The sequence below is a fragment of the Ammospiza caudacuta genome, chromosome 5 (genome assembly GCF_027887145.1).
Source record: "Ammospiza caudacuta isolate bAmmCau1 chromosome 5, bAmmCau1.pri, whole genome shotgun sequence".
Lineage (NCBI taxonomy): Eukaryota > Metazoa > Chordata > Aves > Passeriformes > Passerellidae > Ammospiza > Ammospiza caudacuta.
In genome coordinates, this window is record NC_080597.1 from 64,848,978 (window position 1) to 64,867,376 (window position 18,399).

Here is an 18,399-nt window from a genome sequence, read left to right on the forward strand (position 1 = left end):
ATCAGCTCCCAGGTGGACCAGACAATCTGTTCCATCATGCTGGGAAGTGTTTTACAATTCACAGAATTAAAGTACAATGGGATTAATTGTTAGTAATTACTGACTGGCTTTGAGGAGTTCAGGTGAATGTCTCCAGTGTTCATCTACATTTTGCTCATTTTAAGAAAAGGATGGTGAATCCCCAAATGAGGCAGATGCTGCAGGTTTCTGTACACGACATCCTTCACCCCCAGCTGTGAAAACAATGCTGTACCTGTCACTGCTTTTGTACTGAATTAATGAACAGTTTGAAAAACATATCACATCCTCAGGAGTTGATGGACATGTTAATAATGTCTTATTTAGTTTTTGCAGAAGCATGACCCAGTTTCATTTACACATTGGCATCGCAGTTAACTACAGTGAATTCAGCATTTAATGCAAATAGGAGCCAATGCTGGAAGGTTCCTGTGCACTTACCTGAATGGAAAACCCCTTCTAATGTCAGATGAAACAGCACAACTGGCTAATTAATAGTTGCTTTGCAATATGCACTGATCACTTCAGCATGCACCAGTCTTTTCAAATGGTCTGAAAAACTTTTCAGGTCAGCAAGCAGCTATGCCAACCTTGTTGCCACCACCAAGATGGTTGTGTGACTCTTCCTGCTCCCTCTCCCTCCCAAATATGCCTGGGTGTCCCTGGAGCTGCAGGACACTTCTGTGATCTGATGATTAATCACTACAGGAATATATTCACTTTTTTTTTCTCTATGAGCTCTGGCATGCAGCTCAGCGGCCATGAGGAGGAGGATGGAGCCTGCAGGCAGGGGCAGAGGCTGGAGGAGAGGAGGGCAGCTGGACCTCCTTCCTTCGGTGGTGATGAGCTTTTGGATCAGCTGCTATACAACACATATCATTAGCAGAGTGAGTACCCAAAGCACCCTATTGTGCCAGACCAGTAATTGCTAATGGAGACTATATATTCTAATGGAGACTAAAAGTGTATATAAAAGATAAGTAGATTTACAATAAATCCCTATTCTAGTTCAGTTACTAGAATTAAAATCTAATTTTGTCTCTCTCCTGTTAAGTAAAAGCTTCCCCTCTCCTCAAAGTGAAAAGAATAGTGGTTCAGACCTAAAGCCATGCTGCAATGTATCAAAAATAATCAGTTTCTAAGAATTTAATATTTTTTGTAACTTCATCTGGTGTGATTTTTCTTCCTGATCAAATATCTGAAACTTTTGGCAAAAGAGAAAAAGAAAAATTAAAGATGTCTTACTAATGTGATAAACAGAAAACCTCTGGATTATAGTTGCATTATGTGCAACTATTTTGGTTGATCTTTCTTGGAATTTGCTGTGAGTTAAATGATCACTGCTACGAATGCTTGCATCAAACACAGGCTGAGATATCAAAGCAGTGGCATGAGTTTTATTTATTTATGCGTACCTTGGTGAATGCTTCTTACTGCTGATCTCCAGCAGCTCAGCAGCACAGTTGCTGCAGCAGCTGAAGTTTCTCATGGCAATCACTCAACATGCACAGTCCTGCTCAGCCTGCTGATCGATGGGACACATTTCCCTGTGCTGCACAGATTCAGGGGCTGCTGCTTGCATAAATGGGAAAGGAAAAGCCCTGAGCTGAGCAGGGTGCAGAGGAGCCTGGCATGACAATAATGAGAACATGGCAGTAATGAGCTGCAGCCATCAGCCCTGCCTGGATCCTGCCTGGCAGCCTCCAGCTGAGCCACTCAGCACCATGAGGGACAGCTGCCGCCTCATCCCCACCAGCACCACCATCCTCCCACCTCACCCTGACCTGCTTGCTGTACACAGACACACCTCACCCCTGTGCTTGCCAGAGGCACACCAGGCAGTTTGGGATTTACAGCCACACTGTGCAGACATGGCAGCTGCAATTCTTGGCCTCGTCCTTCCAAGCAGGGCAAGATTTGTGCTGTTCCCTATTGGCTCTCTCTTAGGTTGTTCGAACAAAACAGCACCTCCTTTCAACCTCCTCAGTTTGATCAGAGTTATTTTTAACAAATTGTTTATTTACAGTAATATACACTTTTATTGTAACTACTTCAAGAGCAGCTCCAACTATTTCTGAAATGTTGGCTGAGAAATCCTTACAGAAGATGGTGGAGGCAAATAAATAGTGCTGGTATCTCTGCAGAGCAGGCAGGAAACTGAGGCATGGAGCAGTGAAGTGCTTTGTAAGTCACACAGTACTGGAAATAGCTTTTTGACTGCCCATTCCTCCTCCTCTAGCCTCAAGGTGAGGACTGGCTCCAGCCTCCCCTTGTTCTGCTTTTTGGGTGCTTTTGAGCAAATACAGTGTTCATTTTGAATGCAGCCAAGTGTAGTTATTTCAGCAGTGAATTACTTTTCCTTCCCTGTCCCTAACTGTATTTCTTTTGATTGCAGAGAGCTAGACAAGCTTTCCAAAAGGCAGACTGGGCAGTGATGCTGGGGGACACTTGGTGTTTGTTCATCACAAAGTAACACAACTCTGAGGTCCCTGTGCAGCTGCCTGTGTCTGAAAGGGGGGACACAGCTGTGACAGAGGGTTAATTCGCCAGTCAAGCCCATAAATCATGCATGTCAACAGGGTTTCTTAGCTCAACCAGTACTGCAATAATGCAGCCATGAGACTGAAGATCTGAGCCAGGCTCTACCCTGTGTGGGCTACTGCGAGCTCTGGGATCTGTGCACTGTTACACTAAGTGATATACACATGGTCAAAGATAAAAATATTCAAAATGTTCCTTTCCACATTAAAATAGGGAGTTAGTAAAAGAATAAAGGAAATGTCTGTGCATGTGAGAGACTGTATGGTAAAGGATGGATATTCAATAGAAGATGCATTCCAAACCAGCTTCTGTTAGTTGCCCTGTTGTCCATTAAGTTGCTCTGGGACAGGTTTGGATTGGATTATAGGAAATATTTCTTCATGGAAAAGGTTGTCAAGCACTGGAACAGTCTGCCCAGGGAAGTGTTTGAATCACCATTCCTGAAGGTATTTAAAAAACGTTTAGATGTGGCCCTTGGAAACATGGTTTAATGGTGGATTTGGCAGTGCTGGCTCAATGGTTGCACTTGGTTCTAGAGGTCTCTTCCAACCTAAAGAATTCTGCTGTTCTGTGCTCCTATATAACAGCATTTCAGCAATATCTGGAGGAAATAACACACAGGAACTGGAATGCAGAGACCAAAGCAGCAGCTCACAGCACTTTCTCTTGGCACAAGGTGCTGTGCAGACACAGCTGAGTCCTAGCCCAGGATGGCTGTGTCAGCTCTGGGCTGTGCTGACACACAGGGCAGCTGGGGCTGGGGCTGGTGGGGAGCCACACTGCTGCAGCTGCCCCCAGGCCTGACACAGACCATGCTCCTTGGGCCAGCAGCTCCAAACCCCACCATGGTGCCACAGTGCTGCTGCTCCTTCCTTCCAAGCCCAGGGAGCCATGTGCCTGGAAGAATATGCTGCTGCAGGCCAGGTTTAGATGTACCAAAGCTCTTCTAAAGCTGTCTCAGCATGTACAGCAATTGAATTAGGATGACTTTTCCCTTGGGTACCAATAACTTTGCGTTCTGCCCTTTTTTTTTTTTTTCCACTCCTTTGAACCAGGAGTTATCTCCAGGTTTATCTCTAGGTTTACTCAGCTGGACAGAGCACAGTGAAGTTTTTGTTTCAGGAGAAAAAACCTGGCTTAATAATTTTGTTTTAACAAAGATTACAGACTTGGTTCAAATCTTGCTCACATCTCTGTAAGGGCTGAAGGTTATTGCAGCTGCAGCAGGAATCAGGTGATGTTGGTCAATCCTGGATGCTCACTCAGCTGGGTCTGGGTTCAGACTAAGAGGTAACTGAGGCCTGGACCATAGGCAGCACACTCCAGAGCAGTGCTGACAAGGCAGCACAGCAACAGCACATACTTTTATCCCACATTTTCCTTAACCACAACTACTGAAATGCTGCTTCTTCAAAATGCTGCATTTCCTAGACCAGCTCTTCTTTATCTTTTACCCTTTAAAAGAAATTGCAGCAAAGGTTGATTGACAGGATTTGTGAATATAGCTTTTTGCTTATCTACAAACCACTTATACTGTGGGCACTGCTTGCCTATTGCTCATTAGAAACAGATAATACCTATTTTCTGGAAGCTAGAGGCTCCCCAGACATGATTCATGGTCCATTCAGTTTGTCAGATGCAGCAAACATCCCATCTTTAATCAGTATTGTAGACTGCATCTCTTGAACCTGGTAGCATAAGCCCTGGTAGCACTTGGCAGATTTGAACCATAATCTGCAGATGAGAATTGATTATTTTGTATGCACCAGCCTTCAGGAAAGATTCTTACAGCAGCTGCTGAAATGATAGTATCTCCTAAAAGATTATCATTGGCAGAGGCAGGTTTGTTGGTTCTACTTTGTTTATCTTTGTGTGAACAAGGGAACAAATTCTCCGAAGCACAGGCTGAGATCTTATCAGCCAGGATGCAAAAGGCAGTGCCAGTTCCCTGGCATGTTTTTGAACTGCCTCCACACCAAAGCTCTGAGTGAAAGGTACTGGCCGTGCCTGTGTTGCAAATATTTTAAAGCATAACTGTTAGGTAAATAGCCAATTTTTCAGTTCAATGGCTGAAGCAAGCAGTGAAAAAAATAGTTTGGGGATGAAGTGAAACAGAGTTTTTACAGTTTCTATTGAAAAATGGAGTTCCCGTGACTTCGCATTGTACTGCTTTCTTTAAAGTTAAACCGAATTTTTTCACTAAGTATTTTTTCAGTTACTTAGATACTAGAATAACCTTTTTATTGGTCAGCTTTAAACAGCCTAATGTTGCATGAGTGGTACAAGAGATGAGTGCCTGGCTTTCAGTGAGCAGCATGTGTGCTCCCTCTCCCACATGGCCAGAATTTAATGACCCAGCTCCTTTGTCAGAGCCCCATGACACCTCCACAGCAACACCCTGTTTCCCCTTAGACTCCTGCACCTTCTACCTGTGATTCTTGTCTTTCCCATGTCCTCAGATCTCTCACTAGAACTTCTGACTCCCTCCCACATGCCCCAAATGTCTCTTACAGCCTCCTTGCTACAGGACTCATCCTCACTTTCTTACACTTTTAAGTATGTAAAAATATATATTTATATACAGACACACATGTGCAATGTGTTCCATGTACTCTACCTGTTTTATTTAGCATGGCAGATGATCCAGAAAAGGCAGGAAGGGTGGCATAGCTGACTTGAGATTTATACCAAGTGTTATTAAGGGCTGAATCTCTTTCCTGGCATTCCCTTAGTGGAATCACATGCTAATTTCTTAAATTTGTACATTAATTTTCAAAACACTTCTGGGAGTTTTAAATTCTTATGATGTTAGAGTTTGTTAAATTTAGTTGAAATTAGACAATGGTTTTAAGGTTATTAGAGAAGGGGATTGATAAACAAGTGGGCAGATAAGCAATGTAATTGCATAAGGAAATTATTCTGATGGGGAAATTAGGAATTTTTCTTTCAGATATCAAAATGAAATGTACTAGCATAAAAAAAATCCAACTAAAGCAAAGCTTAAATTCAAGAGCCATCCATTAAAAGGCTTTGCTTCCTGAAACACTATTGCTCATTGAAATTGCAGTTTGTTAAAAAAGGGTCCATTCTAGGGTTTTTGTTGGTTTAAGATCGAGCTGGTGCATTTCATGCTGAAAGGAATCATAGCGAAGTTGCTGAAACTAAAGTAAAATTTCTGAATGTATTGATTGCTGTTGCAATAGTCCTTCTGTCACTGGAAAATGGGAGACAAAGGAAAATCATAACCACTGGAGACTAAATTTCTTGGAAACTTGGAGAAAGAAATGTTATGTGCTAGGTCAATTCACTTGACTAATTCAAGAGAATTCCAGGTGTAGTGGGAATGCCAAGAGACTGCTGTACTCTTCAAGGCGGGCACATGCCCAGGAAAGCTGACCTTTGGCTCTCCCAAAAGCCCTGCCCAAAATGCAGCAGCTCTCTCCTGACATGTTTACATGGCACCCATGTCCATCACTTGCCCAGTTTTCAAGGACAGCTCTGTCAGAAGCATGCCATGAACATTGCTCAGAAGAGACCTCACTTTTTGGGTGCATCATATCCAATACTGACAACCTGGTGTTCAGAGACTTGAGAGGATGTCCAGGTAAATTCCCTTTCTGGCAGTAGGCTGTAGCCAAAGGTAGCAGAACAAGGATGAAGGCATCCAAAGCTACACATGCTCTGCATTTCTCAGTCTCCCCAGCTGGAATGTTTGGTAGCACAGGGTTAAGATACATGTATTTTTTTGTTTTTGCATTAGTCTACTCTCAGCTGCACAGAAAAAAACTTTTCTTACATACTTCAGCAATCAGTCATTCTCCAGATTCAGTTTGCAGTCAATTTTTGTCAAATATCTGCTGTGCTTGAGTCAATGATCCAGAAATGAAAAGTACCAACTACCTCAAACTGTCAAAGCTATCCAGTTCACAAATTCCACTCTTATAAAAAGGCACCAAATGTTAAGTGGACTGGACAAGTGATGAATTGCTGCATTCTTTTCCTGTTAAAAAATGGAATTAGTCAATGCAGTGGGCAATAGCTAAAATAGCTCACATAGACTTTTTATGTGGTATCATTCACCTCCTAAAGCAGGCTAAGAGAAGCAATATAATTTTAAACACTTTTACTGGTAATGCTTAGAAAGTAATATTAGATATACATTAAAAAAATCCCTTTAACTTTTGGTTTTCATCTGCTTAAATGATGATACAATCTCTTTTTTTCTCCCCTTTAATTATGAAAGCATAAATTGAGAAAACTCCTGGCCCTGGGATTATGAAAATTGAAGATCCTAAAAAAAATGGAAATGAACATATTTGCTAAACAAATGGTGTATAAAGGCATGCTCTATGAAAAGAGAGGTGAGAAAGACAGTGAAAAACAAGAATAAAGGAGAATCAAGATGGTACTGAGGCACAGCCCAGGAAATCTGACAGGAGAAGAAAAATAAATGTTTAATATTATTTTTAAAATGTCTCATTTGAAAGAAATTTACTTTCTCTCTCTCCAACTTTTTTGATGGAGACCTTAATTTACATCAGAAGGCAACCTAACTGTAGGTCTAGACAAACAAAGGCAGCTAACTGTGATTTCAATGCTATGCAGAGCTTTAGAGAATGTTCTGAAGAATAATGGGACAGAATGCAATGCAGCTGTAGCTGGGACAGATGGTGCTGAACCAAACTGATGGGTTTTAGGTGTAGCTCCAGAATATTAAAAAATAATCTAAATAGCCCACAGTGTGCCATGGTGGGACAGATGTCCCCTGCCACCAGGTGCTCGCCCATTTCCCTGCCGAGGGAGCTGTGCCTGTGCTGCCCCTTGAGCCTCTGTGTTCAGGGCTGTGGGAGCACTCCACAGAGGGAAATCTGGGAAGTGATTAGCACAGAAGCTGAGAAGATGGTGCAACTCAAAGCATGTGTGCTCACAGCCATAGGCACAAAGCAAGGATTTGGGTGGAAAGGGAAATAATATGAAGATGCCACTAATCCTTCCAGGCCAACCAACTGGACCCAGACTCAGACTGCTGGTTGCCTTTTTCCTACTGGACTTAACAGAACTGTGAATTTCCTTTCCTAAACTTCTCTTCATACTTCTTCATTAAGTCAAGTCCAGTCTTTGCCTAAAAATGGGCTCCCTTCCATAGCAGAGACCCTGTGAGAGCCAGAGAACCAAGGAATGGCCTTTGCACTTCCTCTTTGCGTGCAGCTCCAGCTCCCCCAGAAGTTCCCAGGCTGTTCTTTCAAAACCAGTTTCCATAGTGCAGAGAGCAGAGGTCAGTGTTAGCCTGCCTACAGAGGTTTTTGAGGCTATGTTGGGTGAGCACATATTCTGTGTATATCTGCAAGCACATTAACTGCACTAAAAGAAAGGCAATGGATGAGCTCCAGTTGGACTTAGGGAAGACGGTGACACCTTGGCAAATTGTCTGAGACAGGGATCTTATATAGGAATTACTGAGAAGAATGAAATCCTATCAGTTCATGCGGTAATCTTCCATACTTAGCATTTTTATAACATTTTTATACCTGTATTTGTGTCTGAGTACAACTGCAGTGCCTCTAACCTTTGTGAGAGCTGCTTGATAGATGAGCAGACACAGGCTTGAATGTCAGCTGCTCACTAGTGTATAAATGATTGATCAGTGCATAAACCTGCTCATCTTCTGGCATCATTGTAAACATACAAATTCTAATCATTTCACAGAGACTTTTTAGGGATTTATTTAAAGTAAACATGTCAGTCCTCTTCAGGAAAAAAGTAGGGCTGATGGTTATAGGGGAAGATTTATTTTACTTAATAACATGTCATCTTTGTCCATGTGGGCTAAAGATTAACATCAACAGAGCAGTAGGGAACATCCATACAGAGCTGAGGCACACAAAGCAGGTCAGTCTTGCTCTTCAGACAGCCACTGCCTCTGCTTGGAAGTGCTGAGGCTACACAGCACTGAATAATCAGAGATTTTCAACCATCTTCTTAAATTCAACAATAGGATTCTGCAGGCTAGCTCTGAAAGGACATAGAAATACTCCATTAACACTGATACAAATTTTTATTCTCCCAAGAAAACTGCTCCTTAACCATTTGGAATTACTTCTTTCCATGTTGCTAAATCCAGAAATTCTATTAAGGATGCAAACACTGTTTTTGTGGCTGTTCCTATAAGTACAGCACTTTTTACTTTGCCAGCATGGCTTATGTACTGAATTTCCAATCAACCCTTTGACAATTTTTTCTTCTCCTTAACATTTGAAACACGTTGAATGATTTCTAGCATGCTTCCATTTTCTCTAGTACACCAATATTTGTCTCTGCAGGATATATGATGTCTGATCTTTATTGCTTTATCAGTTTTACTTGCAAGGGGTCAGCCAGATGTTATTATCAGCTATGATAGTTCTTGAAAAAAAATATGGATGTATTTGATACACATCAAACAATAAAACACCTGAAAAATGTTGTTTTGAATTTCTGTGGTCAAGAATTAGTACAAGTAAGATTCATGAGCATTTAAAAATTGTATTAATTGCTCTAAAAAAATGGCTAAAATTTAGTCTCACCCTCTGCAATTTTTACTGGTTTCACAGGATGAAGCCTGCCCCTCTCCTCTGCAAAATCAGGTCCAAAACTGCCAGTGGAAAAAAATTGAGGATTTTGGTTCAATAATCTACTTAAGAATAAAAAAAAGTAGTAGGAAGCATTTTCCATAAAATGAGTCCATTTTAGTTATGCCAGTTGAATTTGGTTTCAGAATGTGCTCTTTCTGAAGTAATCACTAAATAACAGAATTTCTGTACTCTGCAGAGATTCCAGATGCATCAATTTTAGCAGGCATTTACATAATACTGCTATTTTTCTCAACCCTTATCTGGTGTGCTCTCATCTTTCACGTATATTGTTATGGTAGAAATGTAAAAGTACTACTAAATGATTGCCTCTCTGCTCAGGAAGCGAGAATATTTCTCCCTTTGTGTGTCATTAGCAATGCTGGTGGATTTCCTCAGTATTTTAAGATGATTGTCCACCTGTTAGACCCTACAGAGGGCACTCAGGTCCCCAGCTGTACCAGACAGAAGGGAGCATCCACACTGCAAAGATCTGCCTTTATTGACTAGCTCTCCAAAGGCAGACAGAAGTTACAAAACCCTTGGAAGAGTAGGAGAGCAAAGCAAAATTACAGGAGGCACAAAGTGTCCTGACCCTGTTAGTTCTGAGAACTGGGTTTGTGTCCGAATTCAGCACAGATGCAGAAAAGAGAGAAAGTGGCTGCTGTTCTGCTGTGCATCTTTGCATCTTCTAGGAAGAAGGAGATAGATCTACAGCCTCCAGATTTTCTCCAGGTTGCTGGTGCCAGTGGCAGTGTCCATTTTCTCTCTCAGCTGCTGCAGAAGGGGACCAAGGAACTTTTCATGTGTGTTGCCAAATGGCTCATTCTATAAGCATGGTCTGACACAGAAACACATCAAGGAGTAAGAAACCAGCCCCACACAGACAGAGAGCAGGGGAAATGCCAGCTGAGCACAGTCTAGAGCTGTGCTGCAAACAGAGGGGCTGCACCAGAGGAAAGGCTGAGCAGGAGCAGAGAGGCTGGAACTCCTCTGGGCACAGCAGAGTCAGGCCCACTCCTGGAGCAGAGTCCAGCTCTGATTCCACATTTTACACAGTGCTGATAAACTGGAGGGAACCAGGACATACTGCAGCCTGTGCGATACTGGAGATGGCTGAAATATCCATGCTGATCCTTTCAGCCTCTATCAGACACAAAGTCATACGAGGAGCAGTGAGTGAGGTTTGTTTTCAGTGTGCATGAAGTAGAGAGGAACAATACATGCAGTGATTAGGAGAGAAACAGTTGGGAACATCAGAAAGCAAGAACTGAGGAAAGTAGCATATAGGAACCAGAGTAATGATCTGTGTTGTGTCAAATGCTGTCACCTGGAAGGGTGCAAGTGCTTGGAGATGAAAGAACATTTTAAGATGAATAGCTGTGTGCAATGATGTCCTCATGCCAGCTCATTATCATCCTGAAAATTTCTGGATTTACAAAACTAGGGTGAAAGTGGTTTGTAAAATCAAATCTGCTGTGGTGGTGTAAATGCATTAATCAAGCAGGATTGCATCTAAACATCTCTTTTCAGTTTTACTATGTCTGTTGAGTATATTTCATGGTAAATGCTCTTGAAATAGGTACACAGAAATATTTCTGACAATTGGAATGCTTACATGCCAAATGTCTGAAAGATTAAACATAATAACATGGACCATGGGATATGAAAAAAATAATGAATTTATTTTAAAAATGTAAATTAGAAAAAAAATAACATCCAGATATAAGAGATAGGAAAAAACTTTGTTAAAATGTCTTTGTATTGTAATTTCACTTATAAAAATTGTGTATCTTTCTAGCAAATGAAGCCAGGACTACCTACAGCAATCTTAGTGCAATATTTCTCATAAATATCCCGTCTCTGTTTCCTCTTCCACTGCTCTTTTCTGGTATTCTATCAAGCAAAACTGTACAGAGCTATCAAAGTCAACAGACAGAGACCTTGGAAGTGAAGAGCACAACTCTAAATTTCAGTTGCAGCAAACTCAGGCTCAGCGGGGTCATACTGGAGCCAAGGAACTAAAATCTGTGTGTGCCCTAATGTGGGCCTGTCCCAGGGCCAGGGAAGCACCCAGGGTCAGTGGGAACAGCAAACTGGAGTTCACCAAGCTTGTCATTCAGGAGAAGATGAGGGACTCAACAGAAAGTCCAGATCAACTCTGTAAGTGGTCCAGAAAAAACATGAACAGTTTAAAGGTTCCAGACTAAAGCCAATGACTGGCTGAAAAGATCTATGCTGTTAGCACCAAGCAGGTCAACTTTTATTTTATACTGTAGTAATTTGTACCTGCAACAGAAAGCAGGAAAAGCCAGATATCTCCAATATCTCATTAGCTATGATTTGAATGTCTCCTTGAATATAATTTTAGGAAACAGGGCTGTTTGCTTTGCTTTTATTTGGATTTTTTTGATAGCTCCTTTATTCTAAAACTACTGACAACAGACTTTATTTCTGTTGATGCCATGCCTAGAAAGAAGGAGGTTACCTTCAATTATTTTCAGGTGTTTTGCTTGCAGATAGAAAATAATTCTGGCATTAGGAAACTGCTGGAGAAGGAGCACAACAAGTTCACAGTGGAATGAGACATTGAAACTAATCACTTTTTAAATAATGGTAAAGATTTCCAAGAAAACCACTGAAACTTGCTGCAAGAAGGAACAATTATAACTCAGTGCTGCTGGCTTCCTCTGTGCATGATGACAGTACATCAGGGCTGGTAGAAACACAAGGACAGCCCAGACAGCTCTTGGAAGTGGCAGGCTGGACTGGGCAGCAGAAATATCCTCTCAATAGCTGTTCCCAGCCATAGCCCAGATTCTTGGCACAAACCTTCATTAGTCTGTCTGCATGAGCACTTTGTTGAAAAGCCTTCATGCAAGGGCAGCTGAGTCATGAACATTCTCTGATGTTCCTCCTACAAATATGGCTCTGTCAGTAAGGAAGAGGGATGGTGGAGTATCATAACTTTTGTGTGTCACTAATCCTACCTAGAATGAAATATGTGTCAGCTACTTCCCTTTTATATTTCTATATTGTGAAATATCTCTGATTTTTTTTCCAGGCTTCAAAGCACCATTTCTAATGCAGTTGCCAGTGACGGCACAGTCAGACTTGTTTCCTTCTAGCTCAGTAAACATGATCATGCTTGTAACAGGGCATAGGCTTACTTTTAAATTAACAACATAGCTCTGTCCAGACTCACTATGGACTTGTCTTGACCAGGCTGGAGATTTGTTTGTAGCTTGTAGCAGCACTGTCCGAGGTCTTTATCCCCCATTCCCAGGCACCCTGCCCCTCTGCTGCAGCACAGAATTTTTCAGCTAAGCACAGAGCCTGTTCAATGCATTAAGTTACCTGTACCATTTAAGAAGCATTTTTGAGGCTGCTTAAGTCTTTTTGGTGCAAGCTTTCCTGTCAGACCCCATCCTTTAAGTCCATCATACCATGAGCTCATCCAATGGAAAGAGAATTTCTTTAACTGGGCTGTTGTATGAGAGTCCTTATAGAGGGTAACAGCAAGTGGGGATACATCTTCCTGTGAGACAGAACACAGTTCACTGTGTTCTTTCTTCATTAATCAGTGGGAACTAGGACTCTTTATTCATGGTCTCCAGCTTCTGTAGTTAAGTAATTAATGCATGTGTTTAGGACTAATTTTATTTTCTCATTATAGAAAGTAGATCTGGAAAGGAACTCTTGGATCAGCTGATGTATCAATCAGTACTATTGCAAGATTGACCTTTATTTAATAAGATATTTTAATCAGCTTTTGACTTTTAGTCTTGATGTCTCATTTGCCTCCCCTTAAGAGTATCATCATTTAGCATATTGGCAAAGTAGTTCCTTGACAAAATAATTTTATCAGACCTTAATCTTGGAATACATATTTTAATAATAATTTAAGCATAATTTACTTTTTCTAATTCATCTTCATTGCTGAACCACAAACCACAAACAACATATCAACAAAGTCAGTCTCGTTTCTTCCCATTTAAAAGACAGAGAAATGTCATTTGACTTTGTCAGATGACAGATCCAGTATGAGAAACAGGAATCAAACTCTGTTTTCTGAATAACACTCCAAAACTTTTGTCTTAGTTCCATTCAATACCAGGAGAAAAATCTAAGTAGTTTATTGCATACATACCTATGTGCTTCCCACAAGCTCATAAAACTAAAAAATAGACATTTTCAAAAGAAGGACCTTAATGTGTCTTCTAAGTTTGTACCAAAACCCCTTGACTCCTGATCTCACTCTCCCATTTCTTCCCCTCAGTTTCTATTAAAAACTCCAAAATACTTTGTCATTAATCACCAGGGCTGGAATCTGGAAACCTTTTACCTAAGGAGTGAACAACCCCAAACCAAGAGGAGCAGAAGATCAGTGTCCTACATGACATTCTGTAGGATGATGTAGCGGGGGGAGCCAAAAATCCCCTGGCTGGTGCTGACAGAATTCCATGCACACTGGGCAATGGAGTGCATGACACTGAGAGGCTGCTCAGGAAGGTTCTGGATGTGGCCCAATGACTGCTCAAATACTCCTTGGATGAAACTTCACACTGTGGGCACAGATCCTACAGCAGTGCTATGAATACCTTCATTCTGGAGTGATTTTATTCTGTTTTTTGCCAAACACAATAAAATCTCCATGTTTATCTTCATATTTTCTCTTTTCCAACATTATTTATATAGTAGAAATCACAAGGAAATGGTTGCTATTATCATAAGAAGAAAATTTTTGGGGAAAAGTATAAACAAACCTGTTAGTTTGGCTTCTAGCTGCTGGTTTTTAGATGAAATATGTCTGGTGCTACTTGTCTGCTGTTCTTTTACTCAGAACTACTTGGAGCTCAGTGTGGAGGTGATAACTGAAGGGAAATAGGTTGTAATTGAACAAGGAAATTAACAAGTGGATCTAATTGCAGTGGTGCTATGCTAGATGAGCCACTTACAGTTGAGGCTCAGTGAGAGCATGTGAGCTCTTCACAGCTGTAGCAAAACTTTGTTCTTGGCTGGCATGGCAGGGAATCGTTTTGAAGCTGGAAATGAGGGCCAGGAGTTCCCAGCCTGGAATTTATGATTGTAGGCTTCAATAAAGCATCTGGTTTTGCCTTTGGAAAGGGGGGTACCTTAATACTTCTTATTTTGAGGCAAGATGGTAAACCCTTTAACATAGTTCCAGGTTCCTCTGTCTATAGCAATCTATCACAGATCCCTCTCCAATGAGTTTCTGGGATATTTCCCTTCTCAAATGGGAATTCAAGTGGTTGAATTTGCTCTGAATTCATCATCCTCTTAAATGCTTTGACCAAAAAGCCACACACCAAAACAGCAGGAGTCTGAAGTGGGTGACTCTGGACTCTTTAGATAAGAAGAAAGGGGATGAGCACCATGAAGAGAAGCACCAGTCTGAAAATGGGAAGAGACTAACAGAAATCTTGCTTTTCGTTTTTGAAAGTATTTTTATTATTGTAATGTACACCCTAACTGAAATGAAAATGAGCATACACTGACTTTTTATATATCAGGAGGAGTTGGGGGTACATAACTTTACAAAAAGGGACTATATAATTATATTGGACAGAGAACACGGGTATATTGTATTCTTTCTGCATTTGTACTGTTTATTACTACCAGAGCTGCTGGTAATTCTTGTATGTGTTGTAGCTATCTAGGAAAACTTAAATTTGGTCTCTATATTCATACTGATGTACCTAATTTTGCACAAGTTGGCCTGAATGTTTGTGAGTGCATGCCATGGAAACTACATGCTGACAAGCAGGGCTTTGCAATTTTGCAAGAGTTTGCATGTTCACTGAATCCTGAGCTATTTTCTTTTTAAAGGATGATAGCTGATGAGCATTCTGTCCTGTCATCCCTCCATGGGGCAGGTGAGCTCCTGTCACTCAGCTTCACATACAGCTTTTGCAGAAGCTTTCCTGTTGCAGCAGTGATCCCATGGGTAGGCTATTCCTGTTTGGGGAAGAGGATTCTCTAGCTAAAGGTGTGCAAATCTCTGTGCAACACTACTTTTTAAAATTTTATTTATTTTACTGAAAGCTGATTTATAACCAAGAAACAATATTCCCTTACTTGCTGTCTTTAAGCCTGTTTATTTTGCAGTGGCTGCAGCTCAGATGTAAGCCTTCAACAACCTGGAGAGTAAGGAGGGTAGAAAGTGTCAACCAGCTGGCAAGTTCTGGTTCATGGTTACTTGTTTTAAGGGCTTTGACTTCACATTGTAGGAGCAGCTTGGGAAGCTGAGGGTAGAATTGTCTATATCCATATCTTATCTCCTTGTTTATATGGGAGATATGCTAGTGCTATTTGCCCAGAGCAGTATTTTCACATCCTGACCATTTCCAAGAGATGCATGGATATTCTGCCTGTGAACTGATGCTGATGAGTATTCTCCACTATCCCTTAGTCTGAAAGGGGGCAAGGGGATGTGGTTTATGGGGTAAGTGTCAAAGCACTCGTGTATTCAGTGCACAGGGGTACAGATGGATGCCACTGCTGTGTCCCTGCTGGGTCTCCTCAGGGCTGAGGCTGTGCAGGTGGGTAAATGCTGGGGGGCTCAGGGGCATTTAGACTTGCCCTGCTGCTGCTTAGCAAAAGCTTTTTGTGACAAGAACGTCCTTTTTAGAGGCCAAGTTGACTCCTTTTCACTTAATTGGAAAGACAGTTTAAAAAGTGGTGATCATTAGGCTTGATTGTGAAGGGCAGAGTGGGGCAGGTCCCTTTTTGTTGAGTTCTGGTTTGTCTTGAAGCCAATGGTGTGGTATGTTTCTGTGTTTAATCCAAGGAAATTGAGCTGCTGAATAATTTTTTCTGACGTGCTGAGGACCAAATGTTCTGGCAAGGGTTTGTGCCAGCAATGTGAGAGGTGAGGAGGCTCCAGAAGCTGTTTTTTTGCTCACAAGGTGCCAAAACAGATGCATTTCTTTGATACAAGTAGTGTTGGGTACATGAGCTCTATATGGTATAGACAAATCAGACATAGTGGTGATGCCAAAAGCACTTGTGGCATAGCTGTGAATGCCCTTCTGACAAGTATTTTGATTTCCAAATGCAGATGAATATTATCTTTACAGGAAAGGGTCCCAGGGATAGTCCTTGAAGCTGATGCCCTCAGTTTACCTGCAGGACAGATGCACAGGTGCAATTGCAAGTGACATAGACTATCCTTAACTCACAACATTAGTAGGCTCCATCCAGATCTGGAATTGTATCTGGAATTCAATCTTCAAGTCCATTTATCTTTGGGCTGAGTGTGCTGACTGCAATCCAGCAAGCAGGGGCCACTGTACAGGTGTACAGATAATGGTTCTTCTGGACCAGCACTAAGGCCAGCTATTTTCACACAACACTGGCTGCCAAACCGCAATCTGGTGGTGAAAAGCTCCTGATACCTCTGCTATTATTAGAAGCAGCCCACAAAATTACAAAGGTGGTAGATGAGCTGAAGGCAGAATCCTGCTCTTGGGGACAGTCAGTGAAACTAGCAGGGGATCAATTTGAAACAGATAAAAGAAAGTACTTCTTTAGCAGTCAGTAGTGAGCTTCAGGAACTTGCTGCCATGCAGTGCTGGAGAAGCTGACAGTATCAGCAGGTTTAGAAGGGATTAGACAGATTCAGGGACAACAGGCCCATTAAAAAGATAAGGCAGGGACTTGCCCTCTGTGGTATCTATCCCATCAGATACTCAGCTGGGATGCCAGGAGAGCACAAGGGGAAGGGGCTGCAGAAATAAGCCAGGCTTGCACACACCTACTAAAAAACATCTCCATTCCTGCAAATGTGTGATAAATTACTGGTCCAAGCCATTTTCATGTACTTAATCTAGAAATGAGTTTTATCCCCAAAGCATTGCATGAGTATTAAGTTACTGCAGCAGCCTAGATTCCCATGAGCTGACTCATGAGCTCAAAGCAGCACATTCCAGGAAGAACTAGGATTCTTCTTCAATCCAGGCTCTGATCCTCAGCCCACCAGTTCCTTGCTGTATGGGCAGTCCCATACACAGGTCACTGCCACCCCCAGCACTGCCCCCTTGCTGGGCACTGTGCTAAAACACATGCCATATTACAGATATCCATATTACATTGCAAAATTCTAAAGCAACCAAGTGAGCAAATCTTGCATGGGGTACAGGAAAAGATGGAGACAGTGAAAATTAAAGTGAGTAACACAGTAACATCCCATCTACAGCTCTAAAAACTAAGGACAGTTCATGCATAGGGCAGAAATTACATCAAATTTGAGCTTTCTCAGATTTTTGGAGACTGAAATGCAAAACTTACTCTGCCCCTTGCATTTATTCTTTCCCAGCAATGTAGGAATTAAGCCAGCATGCCAACTTTTAAGCATAACATAAAATGAAATCGAAACTGATTATTGTTTTTAAACAATTGCCCTTGAGGCCACCCAACAATAGTGTTTCTAAAGCAGTCCTACCTTTGTTTTCCAACTTGAGCTCCTCTGCTAGCAAGCTGTCTTGTCTGTTTCCAAGCACAAATGCCAGAAATGAGAGGATCAGGGCATCCAAGATTCCAATAATTGCCAGGATATATGCCCAGCGGACTGAACAAGCCCCCAGCGTGTACTTGTCTGTCTTTTCACCACACATCCGTTTTACCTCATCTGAATCCCAGCCATCAGGAAAAATCATACAACCCAGGACGAGACAGGCAGCTTGGAGAAAAGAGAAAAGGAGAACAATGGGATAATGAGACCAAGCTTTCATTTTGTTGAGAACCTACAAAGTTAGCATTAATATCATATTAGTTATTTTTCATCCTGAACTCCAAAGCTAGGCTACTTGAAAAAAACAAATCACACAATTACATGTTATGATTAAGTATTTAATATAAAAACCCAAGATGCAACATCAATTGCACACCTTGCTTAAAAAGCTGTTACATCCTGGATCCCTGGTCAGGTTTTGCATCAGTACAATAACATTTTCCTTGTGGGACCAATTTCTTCAATGCAATATGAAAGGACCACACAAAACCAAAAGGGAAAATAGTTAGTAACCTGGATTTTCAAAGGTAAAACTAGGTTACTGTTGAGTCATCAGGCAAACAACCAGTTTAAAAGAGAGCAAAAAAACTACCTATCCTTCCTGGCAATCTGCCCTTTTATCCTAACCATAAACACTGGACTTTCTCACTATCCACCCAAAGACAGGGCTTGATTCATTTCAAGTGTTGCCTCACAGAG

General features: G+C 41.5%; 1 protein-coding gene across 1 annotated transcript in view; it reads right to left on the reverse strand.

Moving 5' to 3' along the window:
- LHFPL3 (LHFPL tetraspan subfamily member 3) overlaps window positions 1–18,399 on the reverse strand; it is a 231,242-nt gene that overhangs the window by 55,734 nt on the left and 157,109 nt on the right. The window contains exon 2 of the mRNA XM_058805792.1: window positions 17,632–17,868. Within this exon, the coding sequence (XP_058661775.1) occupies window positions 17,632–17,868 (237 nt within the window). The remainder of the gene's footprint in view (window positions 1–17,631; window positions 17,869–18,399) is intronic.